General features: G+C 43.0%; 1 protein-coding gene across 11 annotated transcripts in view; it reads right to left on the bottom strand.

The window, feature by feature from the left end:
- Positions 1–641: 641 nt before the first annotated feature.
- The window catches only part of DOCK7 (dedicator of cytokinesis 7), a 98,761-nt gene continuing 75,536 nt past the window's right edge, over positions 642–23,866 (bottom strand). For 3 of the 11 annotated variants that reach the window (XM_080603100.1, XM_080603104.1, XM_080603096.1), the window contains 17 exons: positions 23,356–23,491; positions 22,072–22,168; positions 19,550–19,646; positions 18,938–19,072; positions 18,082–18,234; positions 17,165–17,323; positions 16,801–16,901; positions 15,613–15,805; positions 14,904–15,047; positions 13,806–13,937; positions 7,832–7,966; positions 6,759–6,848; positions 5,814–6,050; positions 4,876–5,019; positions 3,896–4,002; positions 2,668–2,835; positions 642–1,154 (listed from right to left, as the gene is read on the bottom strand). In XM_080603100.1, the coding sequence (XP_080459226.1) occupies positions 1,112–1,154; positions 2,668–2,835; positions 3,896–4,002; positions 4,876–5,019; positions 5,814–6,050; positions 6,759–6,848; positions 7,832–7,966; positions 13,806–13,937; positions 14,904–15,047; positions 15,613–15,805; positions 16,801–16,901; positions 17,165–17,323; positions 18,082–18,234; positions 18,938–19,072; positions 19,550–19,646; positions 22,072–22,168; positions 23,356–23,491 (2,271 nt within the window). In that variant the 3' untranslated portion in view covers positions 642–1,111. The other 8 variants (XM_080603095.1, XM_080603102.1, XM_080603105.1 and 5 more) reach the window with 5 other exon arrangements.

Here is a 23,866-nt window from a genome sequence, read left to right as displayed (position 1 = left end):
TTTTCCAAGCGACCTTGTTCACTACAGAGGAAAAGACGAAGGAGTAGATTTAGGAGTAATGCAGTCAGCTCCAATTCTGATGTTTCCTTGAAGTGCTGTGTTAGCCACCAAAACAACTGCCTTAGAACAGATTTCTTTTGCTTCACATAAATAACAATGTGAGGAATGCCTCTGTTAACTCTGTTAACTCTTAATTTATTTTATCATTTTTGTCCTTCTTTCCCCACCTTCCATCCTGCATGAATTAGTTTTTAAATTGAAAGAGGGACAGAAGAAGCAGCCTAGTTGTAAGCTGCTAAAATGAACTGTATGTTTAAAGTACGATGAGGTAACTGGGCTATGCCTGGACTCCCTAGCTGGTGTAAACAACCATTTACCACACAATACTCATGCTGAAACTCGCCTTCACTGGTACTGACAGAGATGAAGTGGTTACAAGTCATGCCTTAGTTCTTCTGACGGTGACAGACAGAATTATTCTTCTTTGCAGCAATTTGTATTCAGAGTTACAAAGGAGAAAGGATAGGAAGAGTAAAAAATAAAAAAATTACCACTTGGTTACGAAGCATTAATGTTAAGACTTACCTTACTCTGAAACTTTTTCCCAAGGATGGCAAGCTCTGAAGTCCAATGCACAGGAATTAAAGTGTAAACATTCACATATTTAATAGTACCATCAAAATAACCATCATCACTACATTAAAAACTTCAAAAATGCATTTGCGTATGGTCCTAATATAAATTAAATATATGAACTAAAAGTAAATAAATTTAACATTAGGTAATGCTATAAATAAGGTAAATGCGTTTAGTGTACCTTTGAGTCATAAAAATGCCTTAAAAAACAGGTAAGTTTACAGCTTATCACCAATACTCTGGATACCACTTTCATGATTTTTTTCAAACATCGATAAGTCTACATTTGACAATTCAAAATGATTTTTTTGGCCACTGAACACTTTGATGGAGGAAGAGGTGTGTGGGATGTCCAGGATGAAGTCCAAGTTTTATTTCACAATAAAACTTCTTTGATTCCCAGCGCTGATAGCAAGGCTCTCTCTTTTCAAAACCTTAATTTTAAGTGCTTTTTTAATTTTGGTTTTTAACTCGTTTAGATATCCATTTTGCGAAGGCTCATCCTGCTGAAGGAGTCTCTGAGGGAGAGAAAATACAATGATGAGCTCGTATTTCCCACGATGAAATAAGAAGTATCTGAATATGAATGATTCTTTAGATAATTCCCAGTATTTTCTACAGCTGGTTACTACAAAAGTTAAGTCCACTGACATGAATTCATTGCTTCTGCAAGTGAATTTGTTAGGGGCCTGTATCTGGGATCATTCAACTGCTCAATGGTTACCAACAGGAAAAGCTGACAGAAAATTGAATTCAAGTGTATGCAAAGAAGCAGCACAAACCATCTGCACTACTTAAATCTTAGTGAAGTCCTTCAAATAAACATCTAAGTGGGATTTGCTTGGAATAGCACGTGAAAACTGACTGCAGCTGAGAACAGCTAGCAACTGGTACGTGATCTGGGGAGCATTTAAAAAGTCAGGAACTTGGGTAATGAGAAAGGCCACCTTTCTGTAACATATATCATACAGAGAAACACATCAAATCCAGCTACAGAAACACTGCTGAGCATTTCAGTGCAAGCTGGGAACACTCATTTCCTTCTTCATCTAGTAACAAGTCTTGCTGTGTTTACAATGTGAAAAGAGAAATTCAGAAAAAATACATTTTTGATATTCCCTGTTGCTCTTTTTCTCTGAACAACACCTGCACGAGGACAAGTTCAAAACCAGGGTTGTATTCTCCTAAGCCAACTGCATGTACACGAGCTGAAATCCACATGCACACAAATATTCTAAGGGATCTGTCACTAAAAGTACTGTCACTGTCTTGCTCAGTGCTAACACAGTGCTTCCAACAAAACCTCACCAAAACACAACCCACGACACTCATTGGTTTTAGACCACGATGCCAGGGCAGTCTTGCTGGATTGCTTTAGCCTACCTTGCTAAAAGAGGAGACGGCAGGGTATTTTTCAGTAGCGGAAAGCCAAAGATCATGTGCAGAGTACCTGCTGAAAAGTACTTCTGCCCTATTCATAGAGCCAGAGTTTTGTTAGAAGTTGAACCCAAAGTCCCCTGCTCAGCCACAGCTGGTGCTAGCAGGTAACAGTGCTAAGGGCTCCGAGCCACTTCACACACTCCCAGTGGGGTTTTTATGTTCAGTCTCATTGCAGAGGAACAAAAAGCCCTGACTCAGCTAACCAGTCTTCCAGAATGTGAAACACAAACAGTTTTTCCATTTACGTCATGCTACCTGCTCCTGGAGCTCCTCAGCCCAGTTCCACTGGGAATGCCCAAGTGTCAAAGTCCCACCCTGCTGAAGGTGGCTTTGAATCTCAACAGAAGCAGCACACACACAAAAAAAAATCTCATAGATCAGAAACAAAATGGACGATGACAAACACCACCTACCATAACAGCTGGGATGGGGATGTGTTCTGAGCTCAGGAAAGAAGGGAAGAGGGAAGGACTCAGCCAGAAGAGAGACAGGATTAAAAACAAAGAGATTTCACAGGTTCACCAGGAAGATCAGACAGCCCGGTTTTATACCCTCCTTATCTCTGCTGAAAGAGTAAAATCAAATATCCACCTGTGGCATGTGACTGGCAACACTGCCTTATACAACTGTGGGATCTTTCTGTTTATCAAGGGTTGGAGAGCTTCCTTTAACCGGTGGTAATTCCTTTCAAGTTCTCGCTGATACTCCTTTTGATCTGGACCGATCAAGCTCTTGTTCTTGCGCAGAGCATCTTCACATCTAGAAAACAAAAGCCTGTGAAACTTGGGCATGTAAAAAAGGACATGCTAGCTAGAGACTTGTTAATTTAATAGCACAAAAGCTTTCCTTCTCCTCCTCTGGGATGACACACAATATCCTTTTCTATCTTGTCTTTTGGGTAATAAAGACTCAGCTAAACCAGTTGTTCTCCATGGGGAAAGGAGAGGGTGTCACGTTTCTTATTTCCATTTCAGTTCCAGAGTGGCAACTTTTTAAATTTTAGTTTCACTCTCCAATTACATTTATCCTTGCTGAAGAGAAATGAAAAGTTTATCTGTACATAGCTACTTCTAGTTCAAGCAGATTTAAAGACTGACAGACCAACTGCTCTCCCCAGCAAAGATTAATAAAAAGCAGACTATGAAATGTTCATCAGGAACTCTTCTACTTGGAAAGATGTAGTTTAAACAAAGGGTTCGAAAAGAGTTGTATCATCAACACCATTCGTCACATATGGAAAAACTACATTGCCACTGGATCTGTTTGCTTGGAACATTTTTATTTCATTTTTTTTTATTATTATTCCCTGGTGCTTACAAAAGATGCTGGATTGAGGCTGTGGTTTGCATTACTCAAGAGGAAAGTACAGCAGCCAGCGCAGTTTCTTGAGAGAATTCTGCCAGCATGCTTCCACTCCGTTTGGAGAAATTCACTTCAGGAGGAAATTAAAACTCCTGGCCAGCTCAACAGTTTCGCCTGACCCTGCCAACCTGTGAGTTCATTTGTGCCAATGTGTCTAGCTGTGTTTCCTGAACCAGGAACACTTGTTCACAACTGAGCTGCGATCACTAATTCCTTCCTGATAAACAGCAAAGCCAAATGACTCCAGCACTTGATCTGGCTGAAGTCATGGACCAGCAGTACCACAGGGAACCGAGAGGGCAGCTGAGGAATACAGCTGCGTATCAAAACTGAACAGATGAAGTTACAACGTGAATACTCCTCTCTCTGGATAGCCCCTGTGTTATTGTACGTGCTCCTGTCTGATGTGGTAGCAATAAATGCGTCTGGCAGGCAGTTTGAAGACAATACTCCATACCTTTTTGTGAAGTCTTTGAAACAGAGACGTAGTTTGTTATGGTGTCTGAAGAGCTTTGGATCATTGGGTATTTCAGACAAGAAAACTTGTGCAACTTCTAATGGTCCCTTTAGGAGTAAAAACAAAAAGTACATTTCTAAGAACCGTCTGTCACATCCACTCACTGGAGAAAATTCTTGCATATAGACACATTCATAAAATGCAACATTTCCTCACAGAATGCTTCTTAAAGAATTGCAGCTGCTAAATCTGGCATAAATCACCAAATATCATGACCACTGTATGTCTTTCAGGCATTTTTTAAATAAAACTCTGCTTTTGGAAAACAGTGTGAGAAAGTACACAGATTCTACATTTGTTTTCTCTTACAATGATTCTTGACAAAGTTTGCTCAACTGACAACTAAGAAAAAGTTTAAACAATGCAGATGGAACTAGGGAAGCCTTTGCCAGCACTGTGAACTCAAACCCAGAACTTGAAACTCCAGCCCCGTTTTTTCCAGCTTGTGTATTAATAGAGGTCTGCTCACATTCCCTCAGCTTTTCCTCAATATTTCTCCACTCCAGCTTTGCTTTCCACTTTGTTCAAAAACCACAGCAGGACACGATCTTAGTTCCACCCACCACGGCCTGGCTAACTGAAGGTAAAGCAATAAAACTTCCTTTTTATTTTTTATTTTTGAAACAAAGGAAGGAGAAGCAAGCAGAAATGTCTGAGGGTGCCAGCAGGTAACTGAGGGAGAAGGGCTCTCTCTACTCAGGCATTTTCCAGGTCTAACTGTGTTTTCAGGACTCTTACTCAAATTGTAAAGTTGCTGAGAATAGCTGGTCTAGACCCACCAGTAACCTTAAACACATCCCACAGACTGAATGGGAAAAAACCCACACAAGGTAATTTAGAAATAAGGCCCAATGCTGCCCATCCTCTGAACCGAGTGATACGCACCACCCCAGCGTCTCCAACTCAAAAAGGATTCTCACCTGATTTACTGTGGTACCTACTGATCCTTGTAGCACCATCTGCAGCATCTTTGGGTCTGCGGGGTCTTGGTGAGTTGCGAAAGCTAATTCCTGTGTTTTCTTCTGCATGTCCTCTATGGCAACTTCAATAGGCGTCAAAATGATCTAGGCAAGCAGACAAAATACGGGATGCTTGTTACGGCTGAGACTGTCAGGCAGACAGATGTTCAGAAATGCTTTGGGATGGCACACTGACATGGCAGAGGACACCAACAGGACAGATATCCTGGAGAGAAGCACTCTAGAAACAGCATCCCTACAATCTTAATTTAGGAACATCCAGAAAAAGTTTGATTTTTAAATGCGTTTCTACACCTGAGTACTCAAAAGCTTTCTGAGATTGCTCCTGAGAGGGCAGGCTGCAGTGTCCCTTAGTGCTCTACCAAATACCTGGGGCTACAGTACTGTGTCAGTGCCCAAACACCTGCATGTTCCCCACCTCGCACGGAAATGAATTTTTAATTGTCTGCATACACTGGTGAAAGAGGCAGTAGGACATGCTGCATCTGTACGTTGGTCCGAGTTTGGTTTAAGTTGAATAGGAACAGGAAGCAGTTCAGTAGGAATGAGCCAGTCTTAAAATCAAAATGAAAGGATGCGACACTAGTCCTTGAAGTGAACGGCCAGAGTAGCTCAGGACAGCACTGCCTGCTCTTGCCCTGTGTGAAATTTATGCATCTTCAGCAGAGAAGGGAAAGGTAGGCTAATGATGGCCAGAGGGTGCACCTGCATTCGTGTGACAGTGTGAAGGGATGTGGCCGTGGTGTTAAACTAAATGTCCAAGGGTACATTATGCAAGAGTTTCAGCAACATCCACTTCCCTTAGTCTTGTATAATATTTCCCTTCAGACTGAGGAAACCCCTGGGGACGTCTGCTGTGCAGAGAGCGCGAGCCTCACCTCCTCTTTGTGGATGACGTTTATCCTGGTCTTAATGTACGGGAAGGCGTGGGACGTCGTCAGGATTGTTTTGCGCTTGAACTGCTCGTGTAGATCCCCATGAGCTCGGCCGTCCAGCGTGAAGGGCGTGCAGTACATGAAACGCCGCAAGTTGTAGTTTTTGTCAAAGTAAGTTATTCTGTCCTTCATCTCGTACGTGTCAAAGTAAGGCTCCACGTAGGTTATCTGGATGTAGGCCTGCAGGAAGGAACCCAGGTGTGCTCAGTCAAGTACAGTGCCTCAGGAGGCCACACAGATGAGATGATTTCTGCTCCTTCCTTTCTAGTAGCGCAATAACCCAGCTGGCTTTAACTCCTTCCTCTGAAGAACTAGGACTGTTCTTTGTCTTTACTCCGAAAAATCACACATTATGTTGATGGTGAATAGGGGTGCCTGGTAGCAGCTCAGCACTTTCTGGACTAGATACAGCACACTGCCCCTCTCCCCTCAAGTGTTTCCTTCTTTTCTTTGCAGATAATGCTTTTCCCTAAACTGAAAGCTTGTTTCCTAGGCATGTTCCTGTTGTTTTTGCTATGCTTAAAGGACATAGCACAAGAATGACAAAACGCTACAGCTGCGAAAAAGCCAGAGGCCATTGAATGGAAAACTCCCTTCCTTCCTTGCATTTAGCAGAGATTACAGAGAAAGGCGAATGCAGCCTGAGTCTGTGCTGTCCCTTTGTCTCTTAACCTTCCCTTCCCACCTTCCCAAAGGAAACGGCTAATCCTGCACTCCTTTGCTGGGATGATTTTCCCCAACTCTGTCCCCGAGCAGCCACGAGATGCTCTCTAGCTCTCTACGTGGATTCCATTGCCTACTTGGTGGAATTCAGGGCAGGATTGGGCCCGTTACATTTTTGTACATTCAGGACCAGTTATACTGCTACACCTCTGCTTGTATTCTTACCTTGTTAGGATCTAGTTTACATTTGTCCACAGGGTTTGAGTCCTTAATCACTTCAAGCACATCTTCACCAAACCGTTCTCCATAAAAACCCTACAATCGAGAGCAAATACATTGAAAGAGAACATCAAATGTGGTCATCAAAGATGGAGGCTGGGGAGACAAAGGCACATTCAGGAGAGGTGAAGCCCAAAATGCCTTCAACAGAAGCTGTGCCAGGGCTGAATGGGATCTGCTGAACCTAGGGGAATTAAATCAATCACATTCCAGGGGCAACAGGAAAAAAACAAGCCCAACGCCCTGGAAGCCAGGAGAACTCGGGAGCCTTCCAACTGCACACACACACTGCATGGCTTTTAACAAGCCTCTGAGCTGGCTGTGTGTCTGGGAGCTCAACTGAAAACCGGGGTCAATACAGGATCTGCGTGGAAATCAGGTGCCACATCACAGCGTGGCTTTGCTGGCCTGGATGAACGGCCAGATCTGAGCTCAGTTTCATGTGCTCAGACCTCAAATAACATTGCTGCTCTCAGTGCCACGTGAGAGCAACTGAGCTGTGAGCAACAACAGGACGTCAGAGCTAGTCTAGCAAATAACACAGGGCCGGGTCTGAGCAACACGTTGCATGGCACAGCCCTGAGCGGTGCTGCTGAACTCTCTGCATCTTCCAGAGGGGATGGCCTCATCTGTGCACAGTGCTGCCGGGAAGTCTCTGACCCAAGACATTGGCTAGGCACACGTAGGTTGGCACCGAACCAGACTAACAACCACACAGTACAGACAGATGATCCCTGGGTGGTGCCTGGAAACACACCCAAGCTCCATTTAGATTCATCAGAGTTGCCTTTGCGTGTTCATGGCTGAAACAAACTTCAGAGACCTGAGATACCCCAGTTTTGGGGGCTCTGAAATTCAGATTCCTTCAAGGGCACAGTCTTTAGGAGCAGAGAAACATGATGTGGAGGTAAGAAACCTGGTGGTCCTGTGCTTTGGGAACACAGCTCTTAAATGACTGATGGAAAACAGTAAAAGTGCAATTCACAGACAGAATTTGAGGTCAGCCACAAACATCTCACCTCCAGCCTATGGGAAATCTCAGCCAACTTTGTTATCGCCGGCTCCTTGTAAACAAACTCTTGTTCATCCAGGTCTCCAAACTTAGTTCCATAAAAACCAACGCGGAAGTAGGTGCCAAACATCCTCTTTCCATCCTAGGTTTGGAGAAACAAAAGGTTATTTCAGTGTGGAGACAAGCACACCCCAAGTATGGCTGCAGACGAGCTCCGGATTTTATGCAAAACCAAAACGAAATTTAAAAAAAAAAAAAGAAAAACAGAAAGGAAGAAAGAAAAGAAAAACACACCTGGAACTCAGCATGAATGCATTTAGCAGCAAACGCCACGATGAAATTATGAACTAACGTGAGATTTATGGATCGGTTATGACCATCAGCCCAACCCTGCAATGACTTTTCCTACCCCAGGAGGAACCTGGAGCTGTTGGACATCTCTGAGGAACGAAGGCGAGTTCCTTTGCTTGGGTCATTATTTCAGGCTCTCCAGCCTCTGCAGAGGCCCCTTACCCTGGTCCGTAGCCGCTGACTGCCTGCAGCACGCAGGGAGGATGCTGCACACAAATACCCCTGGCAATCACCCTCACCGAGCCCCCGTGATCCGTGCTCAAGTCATTGCAGGATTGGGCCGATGTCAGCGCCCAGCTCACTCACACACGCACACCAGGTACTGTTTGGGCAGCACGTCGACCGAAGGTGTTACAATCTTGTCTAGGAACTAATTTCTAAAACGGAGGGCCAAAGTCACTGCTGCTGAAAGCAGATGCAATTCACTGCGTCATGTACCTGCTTCCTTTTGAGCCAGTGGTGAGTTTGGCCCAGAAATGCAACAAAAGAAGAGAAACAGAAAGATTTGTGCTGGAAAGTAACAAAGAAAAATCCGATTAAGAGAAAGAGGAAAAATGCTTTAAAATTAAACCACACCTCTGCTTTGGTTAAACAGGTCACTCCGCATGCACAAACCAGAAATGCCTTTCAGCGAGAAAACTCTGAAATGTTCACCTTTACTCTCGTGACAAAGAGAGCGTAGTGCTCACTGCTCCTGGCTTGGGGTTAGTGTTAGGTTCAAAACAGCACCTACACGTGTCCTGGCTGCTGTGTATGATTTTTATTTGGTATTTTGCTATGGCAACACTGAGCTCTTGTGTTGATGGTGAACATGATCTACAGAAGGCAAAAAGGGCAAATAAACCAAACTAAAAATAAAAAAAAAATCTCAGGAAAACTCCAGAAACTGGAAAAATCATAGTAAGCCACTGGCCTGAAGGACACACTGTTATTTTTCATTATTCTTCATTATATTTTCATTATTCTTCAGTGCCCTGCCTCCAGACCCGCACGGCAATGACCAGCCTTCTGAACCCTTCATTTACTTAGCACTACCTTTCCAAAGCCACATTTTTGGACAATATTATGCTAAAATCCCTCCCTGTTGCTACTTTTTACAATTCAATCTCAATGCTGTAAGGCAGAAGATTGTGATCTTCCAGGTTATGAAGCATTTGCAGAACCCGCTTCCTACGAGGTATCGGCCACATGGACTTTTGCACACACAACGTTTTGTTACAGCCAGTGTACATTTGTGTTGCTGTAAAAATAACAATGAGGGGGGAGGAAAATGCTATTATCAACATCAATAAGGAGTTCTGGTACTAAAATGGTACTAAATGCATAAAATAAGAGTAACGTGGCCTTGTCCCAGGAGCAGCTGGGAAGCCTGGTGAGATCCAGATCCCCGTACATGTACGTGTTTCATCACCATTAACACCAGCTGTACTGGCTTTTCCTTCTCAACCCATTTGCTGACATTCAGGTATCATAAGCATGCCAGGGAGAAAAGCCAGCAGTGAGGAGCCCTGGTTAGCTCCTGATGTGACAGAATCATCCCCCCACCGAGCCATGATCCGTCAGCCATTAAATGTACGTGAGCTGAGCAGTGACCGCTCCCAGCAAGCTAAACCATCAAACCCTTTCCACTCCCTGAGGCTCTGTGAGAGTGTCTTTCGAGCTAAAGAAGGGTCTGTGGTGGGAGGTACAGAGGAGAAATGCCTCCAGCGTGAACGTCAGGTGCCTGGGGAGAAACCAAGCAGCCCTGGGCCAACACCATGACTTCTGCTCTCCTCACCTGGCAGCTTTCTGCTGCTCAATCCTGCCCAGAGCAGGCAGGGTTGGCCTGGCTAACTCCTTTCCCTGCTTCCTTCCCGCAGGTAATTTCCCAGTCTGTGGCCGAGCCTGGGGATCTGCACCTGGAACACACTCCTCAGGGTGAGCGAAGGCCCACGGGCTATCCCTGCCTCGCAGACACATTCAGGAGCTGGGAGCTGCCTGAGGTGAGGGGAGCTCCACTTCTTGCCTGGAGTTAGGGATGGGATGGCTCTGCAATCCTCACCAGCAGCTTGTCTTTGAAATTTAGCCAATTAGTCTCTGTAATCACAGTACTGAAATCAAAACAGGTCACTTAAATATACTCCATGGTCTTGTTTCTGAAAAGAGCTAAAAATGCAGATATGAGGGAGAAAATATTAAAAGCATTTTATCTCCTATTATTTTTTTTTGAAAAATAATAGGTCTTTGGGAGGAGAAGAGAATGAAGGTGAACACTGAATAGCCATTACAGAACTGGCAGAGCACATAACAGCCACCATGATATATGAAGGTTCATGATTTGTTATTATGCATGGTAAATACCTTTCAAAATTGCTGGGAATAAAGTTTTAGAGTTATCTCTTGCATACACACAAGAAGCTTTGCCAACAAAATTTGGAAAATCAGACCCAAGAGTTATCATCCGCCTTCTCCACCAAGACCACCACAACAGCAGTTGCCAGGTGGCAGAACCAGCCTCAAGTATGTGTGAAGGAAAGCAACCCCTTCCTTCATACACACTGTGCAGAATGCACCATCCAGCCACCTGCACCAAACCAAGTATTATATTTTCTTGCTCAATTTTAACCCAAGGTCCTTTGCAGTGTTGCCAACTATTGCAAATCTTTCAATATCGATTTTTATTTTTTTTAATACCACTCCTGGAGTCCTGCAATTGAAGGCAACCTCACTGTGCATATTTTAAAAATACACATTTTTGAATTCTCATGGCAAAGCATGAAAAGCTTTTACCTCAGAATTTCCCTAATCATGAAGTAAACAAAAAGAATTCAACATTTATTAAACAAAAACCCACCACTTGGTATTGTGAAGCAGGTCTCAGAATTGCATTGGTGTCAGACTCAGGACATGGGCTTGTAGTTGGCAATACTGCTTTTCCCGTGACACAAGGGGTGAATCCTGCTGTTGGCATAGCTTGTTGGTAAAATTAAATTGGGATTTTCACAGAGTAAAACAAAAAACAAAAAGGGGGGGGAAAAAAGAAAGCAAAAAAAAAAAAATTCCACAAGTAGGAACTTACCACAACAGACAATAGTAAGAGTGGGGAGGAGGGTCAGCAACCAGGGCGATAGAGGAGAAAACAGAAAGTATTTAATTAGGGAAATTCCAAAAAACAAACAAGCAGCAAATTGGCAGCAAATAAATTTTAAAACAAAAAAAAAGGGTGAGCATCAATTAAGGTATTTAAAAATAAGGGAAAAGGAAAACACATGCAACAAATCTGGAAGCTACGAAGCACAAAGATCAGAAGTGTGGCAATGAAAGAGCACGATGACAGACGAGAACATAAACCATGGGTGTCTTTTACCATGCAATAAAACATGACTGAGTGATGTTAGAATCATAACCAATGACAGGATTTTCTTCAGGGGTCGATTTAGGGGCAGACTAATCAAAAAAGATGCTCACAGGCCTCCACGTTCGTCGGGTATTGAACGTGTATCATTTCCATTCCTACGACACGTACTGCGGTTTGCTGTGTCACTTCACTTGCTGGGACCTCTCACAGGAATAAGCAAACGATTTACAGGACCAGCCCTTAAGTGTTGGGGGTTAATTTAAGCTACTGCTAGGCCAAAATTCAACAACTGTCATTCGGACATCATCAGCCCAAATGATTTATGTCACACAATGCAACAGAACTTTGATCTTGGCCCCAGTTCAGGAAGTGTGGTCTTAAATGCTCTCCCGTGTTGGAAGCGTGGAGTGAGATGGCTCCTACTGAGTCGCCCGATTTGCAGAAAATAAGAGATTAACTGGGCAGCTGAAGTCTCTGCAAATAATGTATCATCATATTCACAAAACGTTCAAAATATCTACTAGGACTTCTCAACACTCATGTACCAACTGTGTCAACTGGACTAGGGCCTGATTTACCAGACTCGCTGTGCGGGGTGCAACTTCAGACAAAGATGACTGCTTTGCTTATATTTTTAATCCAACGTGTGGTTCTCATGGTGTATGTTGTAGAAATGTGAACAAATAGCCTCTACAAAAATGAAAGCAGCAAAACTGACTCCAGTTAACACAACCAAGCTATTTTACTGCCAGAAAAAAGCTACATAACAAATTGATTGTTCTTAAATGAATAGAATGAAGGAGCCTATTGTCTGGGATACGATTTGCACATGCAATAAACCAGTTTTGTTTTTTAGTACCTCTGAGCATTATTGCTTAAATCGACCCCTGTGGGTGGGGTGAAAATATGGTATGAAGGGATGATATTCTGTGTCAATGCTGATGAAAAGAAATATAAACGAATTATAAAAACAAACTAGTGATGATACAGTGGCTCATTCACCAAAGAACCTCATTAGTGGAACACATCAGCATCCATGCACTACCTACAGCTTCTTATGAAGAATTTCCTACTACAACCACAATTGGTTTATTGGTATTTCTTTGGTTAATGAATTCAGTTTTAACAGCAGACAGCAACAGAAATACCCACAACTAGCACATGTGGGCAAGCATTGGCGTGAGTCATCTGATAAATCTATTAGTGTTCTTTACTAACTAAAATGGAGTTACCTACCTCCCAGCCAGTACTCTGTGTAATAAAAAGTAAAAAGCGCATGTCACAGAAACCAAAAAAAAAGTTTCAAAGGCCAAAACATGACCATCAATATAAGGTATTGTAAACCTGAAATGGTTTCATTTAAAGACATCATGCAACAAAACAACCTCTTCTGGCCCAGAATGACACTCAATGATTGTCCTTCATTGGTTCATTCAACCTTACAAATCCGGCAATGTCAGAACATGCAGAAAACAACCAGACACTCAGCTGCTGTAGACCTGGTGGATTCTACGGAATTGATGCATTGATCTTCACCTATTGAGGAGCTGATGTTAGCATAAGGGTAACCACACCAACAGACAACAGTGACCCAGCAGTTCACAACCAGAAAGCTGGTTGGGGTGGGGGACTCAGAGTCGCACTGGCATGTCCTGGAGGAGGGTCTGCTGAGCACCTGCCCGCCTGCAAGAAAGGCATGCACCCAACAGGCCTCTCCTAGAAGGTAACACGTGCTTCTAGAAAGTTGCCATGTGCTCTCATCTCCTGCTTAGCTGAGGTCTGTTGAGCTTTGTGCGAGTTAATAATGTCTGACATCTCTCATCAAATACTCAGCACTTAAGTTGGTGGGTTTTGTACTGTCTAACTTTAGAAAGGTTCCTTCAGCAGCTTAGTCACCATTTGAACAGACAGATAAAAACCCAACATTTCTCAGTGTTACCTACCAGGCTAAAGGTAAAATACAATTTTCTTAAAATTATTTTTTTCCAGAAATACAGCATGCAAAACACATTTTAAAATAATATCTGAAAGGATAAACTGACAGATAATCGGAATTTTTAACTCTTGGATATTTCTGAAGTTACAATAAAACTAGGTATTTGATGTTCTCTCACATTTCTCAAGTTAAATGTACAGAGGGAGAAAAATCCCTTGTATTTACTGTGGATCACCATTTGACAATTCTTGTGTAATCTGATTAAAATGTTTTTTCCTTGATAGGTAGTTTTTATTTGAACTAAGCATTTGAAATTTCTTTGCAATTCACATTACAGTGGAAAGTTCAAATCATTACCTGGTGAACAATCTTGCTGAATGCCTCTTGGAGTTTACCATGAATAGTAGATAGCTTCTTGGCATCTCTGTTAGCTTCATGAATAGGAATAAGGACTTTGTAAACCTCATTAACTGCTTCATACATGCCAGCCTACAAAAATAACGTCCATCAGATTCCTCCAGCAATTCAACAGCAAGAGTGAAACATACTCCCAGCATTTACATTGCAAGATTGCAAAGGCGACTTGCATACCAAAAGGCACTGTGATGTAATCAGTACCTTTTCTTAAAATATATCCATACATACATGGAATAAAATCTCCAGTTACCTTAGGAATTAAGTCTACTGCATTACATATTGCTACTAGTAAATGAGATTATTGAAAGAAATAAAATCGGGTTATTTTGGTTGGATATACACACAAGAGCACAAGCTAAATAGGATTCTAACCACATCTATGGGAATTGAATATGGAAGCTTAAGTGCACAATACAGCTCATTCTGTTTAGTGCATCTTTAACCTAAGGGACTTCTACATCCACTTTTGGCACTCCATGAAATGGGCTTTGTGAAGTTTTGTTAGGATGTCTCTAGCGGAGGTGACTCATAAAAAAGAGACACTGCGTCATAAAACTTAGCCTGCCCACAACATCAGTTCTGAGTCTTTGCTCTGGAGTTATAGCTGCTTGTACTTAAACCCACTGAATATTTGATATTGTGCTGTGGGAAATAACTCACTTGCTTTCATTCGTTTCAGATGGATACACTACCACTAGCTCATTAACACTGCTCACACAAAGCTCTCAACCCACTCTCTTCGAATAGACGGAGAAACAGTATGGCCTTTCTCTCCTATTGTGAACTCCAAAATGGGCAGTGCTGAAGTGAGAGATGCTGGAAGCACACAAAGCCCTCTTTGGTTCCAGACTCCGTTCACTGCAGTTTACTTGAGAGGGCAAACTGAGCTGTCTTGAACAGCCAAAACTCCCAATGCTCCATGCGAATTAAACAGCTACAATAGAGCTATACAGCCTCATAGAGAAAACATTTTCCAGTATATTGCCCAGCAACATAAGATTGCTGAAGGAGACAGATAAAGAAATTAAAGTCGTCTACCATGGAGAAAGATGCTGCAGCCTGTTCCAGCAATCCCACCAGACCAGCTTCTGTAAAATACTTTCCAGAACAGATACCTTCTTCATCTGGTGATACAACATCATCAGAAACTGCTGACTCTTCCAAAACATTAGAAGATATGTTCTAAGGAGAAATAATGTAGATAAAATATTTAACTCAATTTAAATAACGATCAATACTTTGAAAGCCAGCTGATTTTCAATCAAATACTAACATTCTTCATGAGCATTTTATGTCATTTCCTTCTGAACCAAACCAGCAGGGTGTTTCAGCACATGCTAAAGCTAATTGTACTGGACCACCTACATGCTCAAAGCTCAGTATGTGCTTGTTTGCTCTGCTCAGTGGTGCCTTGCCTAATGGTAGTAGTCACAAGAACCAACTGCATAAGTTACTTCAGAACAATTGCACCCACTACAAAGGCTGGACTAAACAGAGGGTAAAAAAAAAAGACAACTTATATGGAGAAATAAAAAGAACTGGATTCATTCAGCCTACTCAGTGGAACCAAGACAGCCTTTAAGCACAAAAAAAAGATTTTCAGAACTTGCTGTAATGCATTCTCCCCAAAATAAACCGAGTAAGTGCAGTGTGAGTATCTAGGCACAGCAGTATCTGGCAAATAGGAGATACTCTATCTTAGCAGCAATGACAGAACCTAAAAATACAAAAATAGGACAACTCCTACCTGAAACGTAACACACCCTACAGGGAGGTATTTCCGGTCTTCAAGCATGCTTAGGTATTCAGCCACCAAGGCTGCGGAGTGGACTAAGCACTGGGCTGACTCTGCATGATTGCTCCTCTCTGAGTGCTTTCCAGCCATGTTCTGCAACCAGGTCAAGCGCAGGTCAGGGGAATTCTGATAGCCCTTTGCAATCCTAATTAAAAAAAAAAAAAAAGTGAGAGAAAAAAGACAAAAAAAAAGCCCTTTGCTATTAGTATTTAGTTGCTTCTGCTTAAATACCAATCATCCTCAGCGCTAGGCTACCTGGAAATATATGAGATAGTAAGCTGTGTAGATGGAAATTACCCTAAACTACTTCACAGATTTCTCAGCCAGTTACCGGCGGGCAAGTAACTGGAGCTACCTAGTGACGGCAAAATGGTTTTAAGGGTGACTGCTGAAACTCTCAACTAAAATTCACATTTCACTTGGAGATCGGTAGCAAGCCAGAGGTGTGGGACTGTCGGAGCAGACCTGCCAGGTTGCTTATGACAAAATCTCTGCCTTCTAAGAAGCCTTCAGGACCATTTGTGCAGATGATACCACACAATTTGGTGGCTGGATTCTTAGCACGATTCTGGAATATATTTGCCTATGGAGACCATCACATGTACCACCATTTTTCAGCCTTTTGTTCGAGTAGGTCCTGAGAGGTTCTTAAGTTTTTCCTGATGCAAGCAGGGAAAGATGTCTTTGCTCAGGTGGAGGACAAGATTGTGAGAAACTACTTAGGAACGGAAAATACCTTTATCTGCAATAAGATCCACAAATGCCATACAAAACCAAAGAATATCACAGTGAAACACAACAGACAGGTGCATAGCTGTCCATGAGCACTGAGACTGGGAACTGCTGTGTAATTAATTGCTCCAAACCATGCTCTGTAAGGGCTCAAATGAACATCTCAGTCCAAAACCAACAGCAATTAGCTGTGTTGATTTCAAGTGAAATGTGAGTCATGGCAAGCAATACAAAAAAGGTTTAAGTTCAAAGTAAAATAATTGATAACAGAACACGCATAATCAAGGTTCACAGCAATACAGCACTTGATGCTCTACATAGAGAAGTGCTGTAGGTGCCAAGCTTTTTCAAATACCAGGTGAGTACTGACATCTACTGTCCCTACTGTGCAATTGTTATGAGCTCTACCTGTACATCAGGTCAATCAGCATTTCTGGATCTTCCTGATGTTCCTTCATTTTAACTGTGTCAGAGAGGATCATATGGAGGTTGAACACGAGATCTTGGACCTGTAAAAAATATATACTGCTGTAATGAACTGGCAATGGGAATCAAGCTACTTACTGCTATGTTGGGGCCAGAGTTGCTCTGAACCTTTGTGTGTTTACCTTGCTGTCAGAATTAATCAAGGACCTGGGTTTTATGTACTCAGGTCATTAAAAAAAATGTACCTCCTTCTGGGAATACATGCAAATTCCAGCTGTAGAACAGGAAGTTTAAGACCAGCCTGCTAATGAACTACATGCCGCTTCTCTTGCGGTATTTCTTTTACCTGATCAGGAAACGTTGTCTCCCTGAGTTCCAGATCTTCTTCCGCATATGTCAAAATAGTCTTCAGGGAACGTCGCAGAAATTCCTCATTGAAATTCTGGGATGTCCCCACCAGGGATGAGAGGGACATGGTCACCTGCATTTTCACTCTGGCAAAGTTCTGCAACAGGGAAATTGTTAGTGTATTTTAACAACCTGGAGATACCGCAAAGCTCTGCTGCAACGTGAGTACTGTGGTCACTGTACCCTCCTCCTGACACACACCTAATGCAAAAAAGAAAACTTTTTTTGTGAAAAGGGCTGTCTTAGAGTAGTGATTAAATTAAATTTCTGGTGCTGTTAACTTCACAATCTGATGACAGCTTCATTTATTTCCAGGAGAAGGTTGTTCAAGTTTTGTTTTTCCCTCCTTCTCCCTCTTCTCTCAAGCACCCTGAACAGGATGATGCTCAAACCCCTCTCATGAACACAGTCTTCATTCCAGACACTTGCTTTTCGGTTGATCTAGCCTAAAACCTGGTGTTACTGTGAACTCACTGCTACCTGTCCCTGGGCGCAGAAGGAGTGAGTCCCTCCAGCTCTGCTGCTCAGCATAGGGGACTGTAATCAAAGTGTGCATGGGGGAACCCTTTGTGATACACAGCTACGTGGGTGCTTGCAAGACACCAACTGGAAGAGTTAAGGCTGAGAATTTTCTTGACACTTTGAAGCACACATGGGTTAGTCAAAACAAGATCTAATTAGAGGTTACCAGCATCTGAGTAAAAACGAAATCCCAGTATTTCTAACACATTTTCCTGCTTGTCTAGATGATAAGCTCTCCAACAGCCTTTCTTTCACATGGACACACAGTGCTCCACCCAGCAGCCCCAACCAGTTTACATGTAATAACCTAACAAAGGGCGGCGGGATACTCACATTCCCAATCTCAAAGTTTTGTCTCATCAAAAGGTAAAGCGAGGCGCTCGCGTGCGACCGTATTGTGCTGATGCTGCTGCTACAGTGTCTCAGGAGCCTCAGGCACAGATCTGCACACTGCTCAGTCTCTTCTTCAAACAGCAGCTCAGGGAACTGGAAAAACAGCACATGAGAAAACTACTGCCAGGACAGACAGAAACAAACTCTTGTACAAAAATGCCACGGCGATCCTCAGCAGTGAGCATACACCAGCATTAGATGAAGTCCAATATCCTCTAGTTTGAAGGAAATTGTGCTAATTTGAGTCACTTCACTTTTACAGTTAGACAAAAGCAGAGTCTCTGGCAGCGCAAGAAGACGAATAATTCTACATACTGCCCCAAACACTGCGCTCCACCCTTGGACTGATTTACATCAATTCTAAAAACTCAGGCTTAAAACTTTGAGCTATTCCCAGTGTATCTACAGAAACAGATACATGTTTAAACTATGGTCCCAATAAAAAAAATAAAGATCAATTCTAAGTGAGAGTCATCCTTAATTCCACCTGTTCTTTGTGCTGCCTACTGGCTAAGTACCTCTGCCCACTTATAGCTTGCCAGCAGGAACCTACATCACACTCAGCCTTTGTGAACTGCACCTCTGTGCACAGCCATCAAATGTGAAGTGCAAAGATATAGGCACCAACCACAAAAACCATTCAGGTTTTATCCACCTCTAGACCCCATTTCCTGAAAATTAGTACTGCACAACACAATAAATGTTTGATGAAATGACACCAATGTAAAAGAAAAAAACAGCCCTGTCCTCCCTCAGTAATGCTCTGGATATATTACAGCATCTGCAGAGAATTCACCTTTGAGACCAATGCCCTCTGTGTGGCGAAGCAGTGTTGGAGATAAAGTGCACTTTGGTTGCAGGCCATGCTATGCAGAAGCACCTTCAGCACTCCACCCAGGATACTCTCTTTGGATTCCGTCACAGAAACGGTCTGCAGACAAAAGTAAACCAAGAGTCATATGAGCAAAAGCAAGCCTCCTGACGGGGCAGTAAGAACTCTGCCAAGAAAAAAAAAAAAGGCATAACTCACTTAGCTGGGCCTGCGTAACAGGCACATTTCTGAATCAAACCCAGATGATGAAAACCTGACCCATGAGCTGAAGCTTGGGGAATGATGGTGCTTTCCATCCAGTGGGGCTCTGACCCTTTGGGACCTTGCTATACTAGAGGGAAAGAATGTAGCTGTCCTCTAAGGGGGTGATTCAGGTGCAGGGTGCAAGCTTGGGATTCCTGGAAAAGCCATGAAACTGGGATGAAACCCTGCCTGCACCGAAACCCTCAGCAATGGACTTGAACAGTTCTGACAGTGTTCAGTCAATTAGAGTGGCAGGAAGGTTTTGTTTAACGAACTGCTGCCTGGCCAGGTGATCCTAATGCTCTTACATTTCTATTTTCTTATCATCCTTACCTGCACAACTATCTCTAGCGTATCCAAAATAATTAGATTTGCTTCCGTTGCAAGATTTCCATCAATAAGTGCTTCATGTTCTATCTCTGCCCGGGATCTATTCAGAGAAAAGAAAGCAATAAAATTACTTCCTGTTTAAGAAATAAACCTGCATATTTCCCTTTCAAATATATTTTCTCATCAGCAGGAAGCCCCTGGTTACAATGCATATATTTATACTGGACAACACTACAAGGATATTTGATGCGCCCATTAAGAGGACAGGAAGAAAGCCTTGCTTTTTTACATTTACAAACTTACACATGATTTACGTTCATCATGCTCAGCAGAGATCACACTACTTTCTGACACTTGATTGCTCTCCCAGGAACACAACAACAATTTAGAATCGAAGTCCAACTCAAAACTGGTTTAGTAGCATTGTAAGGCATGCAACAGCACAACCAGGAACAGAACGTATGGGTTCACGTTAAAGGCTATGGACACAAGGTGGTGCTACACGAGCTGGTATTTATGCACTGTTGATCCCCGCAGCTAAACTGCTTGTAGCACAGAGTGCATACTGTGAAGGTGTGATCTTTGTAATTTTTATGCTACATTATCTTACACTTTTTGAAGAATATCTTCCTCTCCAAGAACAAAAAAAATACACAGTTTTGCTGATAAATTACAGGCACTCACTTTTCTCAAAAGGCTTATGAAGTTCATACACCACCTCACACCAAGGGTCCCAGGAATTCAGCAGAAATCTCCTAATTTCAGTGACAGGAGCTGCATTTGGCAAGGACCCAGCAGTGTATTTAAAGAGCCCAATGACAGCTCGCCCTACGCAGGTGCCATCCGACAGACTCACGCCAGGCCAAATAACGCTGGGGGTGTGACCCATGAGAACTGACAAAATCCAAGCAGAACACACACTAAAGACTCAGCTGATTCAGCTGCAAGTGTTCCTGGAACTGGCATTGCAGCAACCCTGCCCCGCACTGCTTCCTCTGGGAGCTGGGCCATACACTCATTATCTGCTCTTCAGACTCCAGAATATGAAGGCTTGGGGCATGGCCCTACATAAAATTGTACTGCCTGCATAAAACAATACCACCTGCAATTAGCTGTGCACAATTTCTCGCTGTGAAACAGGTCTTGCTTGGCAGATCTCAAAGGGTCAGGCTAGACCTATGCATGCAAGGCACACCTGCAGTGCCACGGCTACCAGGGGGAGTTGGGTGTGATGGCTCTAGGCTCACAGTGAGCAAGCATGGGTTACAAAGCAGGTTTCCAGAGTTATCTGAGCAGATTCTTCTGAGGGGCGAGATACCATCCTTTAATCGTTGTGGTATTCCACAGCTGTTTAACATGAAGTCCTTCTGGGAAGAGGAGAGGGGCTCAGACCCAGTGCCAGCAACTGGTGACTTCTGCAGGCCAAATTTTACTCCGGTACTACTCTGCCCACATCTCTGGAGTTGTACCATGGTGGAATTTATACCTACGCCACTTCATCAGCAGGTTGAAACACACTGGTCGTTTGGCTTTTCCGATGCCTCAACCGGACTTGTTTTTTGTCTTGGACAAAAAGCCACTACTTGACATAACAAGAGATTGTGTTCTTGTGTTGGACAAAGCAATTAGAAGCTGTGAAGATGTACTTTCAAATCCAGGAAGCATCATTCTGTCTTTGTGGATAAAATTTGGCCTGATCTCCACGCTGGCTCTGAGGACCCCACTTCCCAGTTTCTTCAGAGCCTCCCTCGGGCCGAGATTGCATTCCTAGGACTAGGAACAATTCTTTTGCTGGGAGGATGGAGACTGAAGGTTGCAATTTGAGGAAACAGAAAACAAGCACAGCAAAGCTCAAACACAACTCCTGAGCCCTCCGGATTAAACCACACCAAGAGAGGGAATTTTAAAGGAAATGAGTGTAGTAAGCAAAAAGAGCTCATTCCAACCAGTTGCACACACACACTGAAAACTTCTGCCAAGCATCACAAACAAGGCTGTGATGATTGAGTCTGCAGATGTACAAAATAGCAATTTATAAGAACTGCACACCAATGCTACAGTACCTGGCTGGTTTGTGGCTTCTAAAAGCACAGCACATGTGGAAAAACAATCAAAGTGATGGATTAGGACAGGAAAGGAAAGTGAGCTTTGAGAACTCCAGAATGCTCTTATGGAATAAAGGAAATATGACACGAGATATATATGCTATCTGTGACTATTGTTCATGGATTTCTCTCTAAATTACAGCTTACTACAGGATTTTAAGAAGGCAATGGATTTGTATCAGTCTTTTTTAATCTCGTTTTAAAATACTAAGAAACCAAGGGACAGTGAAAAAGAGTTAGACTGTGCAGTGTTAGACTAAAAGTTATTTGCACACTGCCAGCCCTGCTCCAGCTGAGAGCCCAAACGTGCTCACACAAGAGCTCAGTGGACTGCTGCCATTGACCTTCTATGGGGAAAGAGACCCTGCATAACCACAGGCAGTGTGACATTGTGAAAGTAGAAGGATAAGGCAGAGTTACTTGTCTAGCTTTTCCGTGTTTTGACGCCAGTGAGTCATATCCTTTCTCCATCTCAAATTCTCTTGACTTCCAAATGCGCTCCCAGAAGGACTTCTCTCTGTGGGACAATATTAAAACAACAGCAGTCATCTAATATTAATTTTTTTTGCACGAGTAGCAACTCTAGATTGTTCACAATGACAGCTGAGAGCAAACTATAACTTCTTAGAGCCCAAGGCCGTGGCGCTCACCCAAGATGTTTATACAGCCTCTAATTCTGTCAGTGCTAAGTGGCATGAGAGACAACTTCACTTGCAGCGGTTTTCATCCAAGAGAACAACGAACAACACAGACCACTCTGTGTGCTGCCACAAACCAGCTCACTATGGAGCTAACAGAGAGAGGCAGCTGAGATACTCAAATCAGGGAGGTAGCTATCAGGGCTGCTAAGAAAAGCACCTTCCTTGGGCTACATAAGGGGCCGATGTATGGCAACCCTCTGCAGTGTGACATTGCTGTCCTCAGCTGACACACAGTAGCGTCTCCACGATGGTGCTGAGACCCCCCCCCCCCCCCTTTCCTACTTTACAGCCTTTCTATCTTTATTGTCACTGCTGGGAGGGCAGGGGAATTTCACCATGCAATGTCCCAGGTAAGTGATAAAGGCAATGAGGGCCAGATTTGGGAAAAAAAAAAAAAAAAAGTACAAAGGTCCCCATCTCTCTGAAATGATTCATTAATTATGCCTCTAAAATATTTATTCAATGTAGCCCATAATAAGGGCTAAAATGTATCAGGAAGCCTGTGGCCAGTTCTGATTCTTGTCCTAACCCCTTGGCCCTTCTTTCTCCCAAACAAAATAAGTTGCATCATCACAAGATGCACGTTATGCTAGCTACTGACTATTTCAAGTCTCACTAAATTAGTACAAATATCCAGATGTTTTCAGATGGATCAGACAGTTTGTCTTCCGCTCTGATCCCTGCACAGGGCATACTAGAAGGTAGTCCTGAAGAATGCTTATGGTGAAAGAAGTTCAGGCAAGAATATCCCATAAACAAGACATGATCATGCATACGCCAAAGCAATCAAGTAACAACTGTCTGCAGATTGAACTCAAAACATGAGCAGAGATTTTGCAGATCCAGTGAAGGATGCCTCACACTACAAATGACATTTTCTAAGGGCCTCTTTGCAGATTTTGATGGGTAGTATCCCACGCCACAGACATATGCAAGTAACCACTGGGGATGGGAGTAGTGGCTTTTGGAAAAAGGGCAGAGCACAGAAGACATCTTTACTTACCTAGCTGTCCTCTGCTTCTTCGGACCATTTCCTGCCTTGCCCCTATGCTTCCCAAAATAGCTTCTTCAAGTTTGGCTCTCATGTCTTTTGACTTTTTGAACGTCAAACTGTTCATTCTTTCAAACACTTTCTTGCCCTGCAAGTTTCAAATGACAATGAAGAAAGAGTCTTTCAACCTGGGTTATTTTCTAAGCATAACATCTCAAAATATCTTTCCTGTCTGAAGACATACAGCAAGAAAGGAACACAGATTTAGTTGCTAGCTAGATAATCTACCCAGACTCCAGCATCACTACGGAAATCTCTCATCAACAGAGCAAGCAAAATGGCCAAGAACTATCCCCTTTCCCTACAGCAGTTCCCACACGAGTGGCAAACAGCAGAAACTGCCTAAGAAATGAAAGGAGTCAGACACACTTACATGGCTGAAAAGTGAACGTGGAAGAAGGCTAGAGGTTGCACAGAGAAATGCTTAGCCTTGGGATTTAGATTACAGGAAATACTTTGGGGA

Source organism: Anser brachyrhynchus (genome assembly GCF_964034855.1).
Source record: "Anser brachyrhynchus genome assembly, chromosome: 8".
Lineage (NCBI taxonomy): Eukaryota > Metazoa > Chordata > Aves > Anseriformes > Anatidae > Anser > Anser brachyrhynchus.
This window is presented reverse-complemented; position numbering and strand designations above follow the sequence as displayed.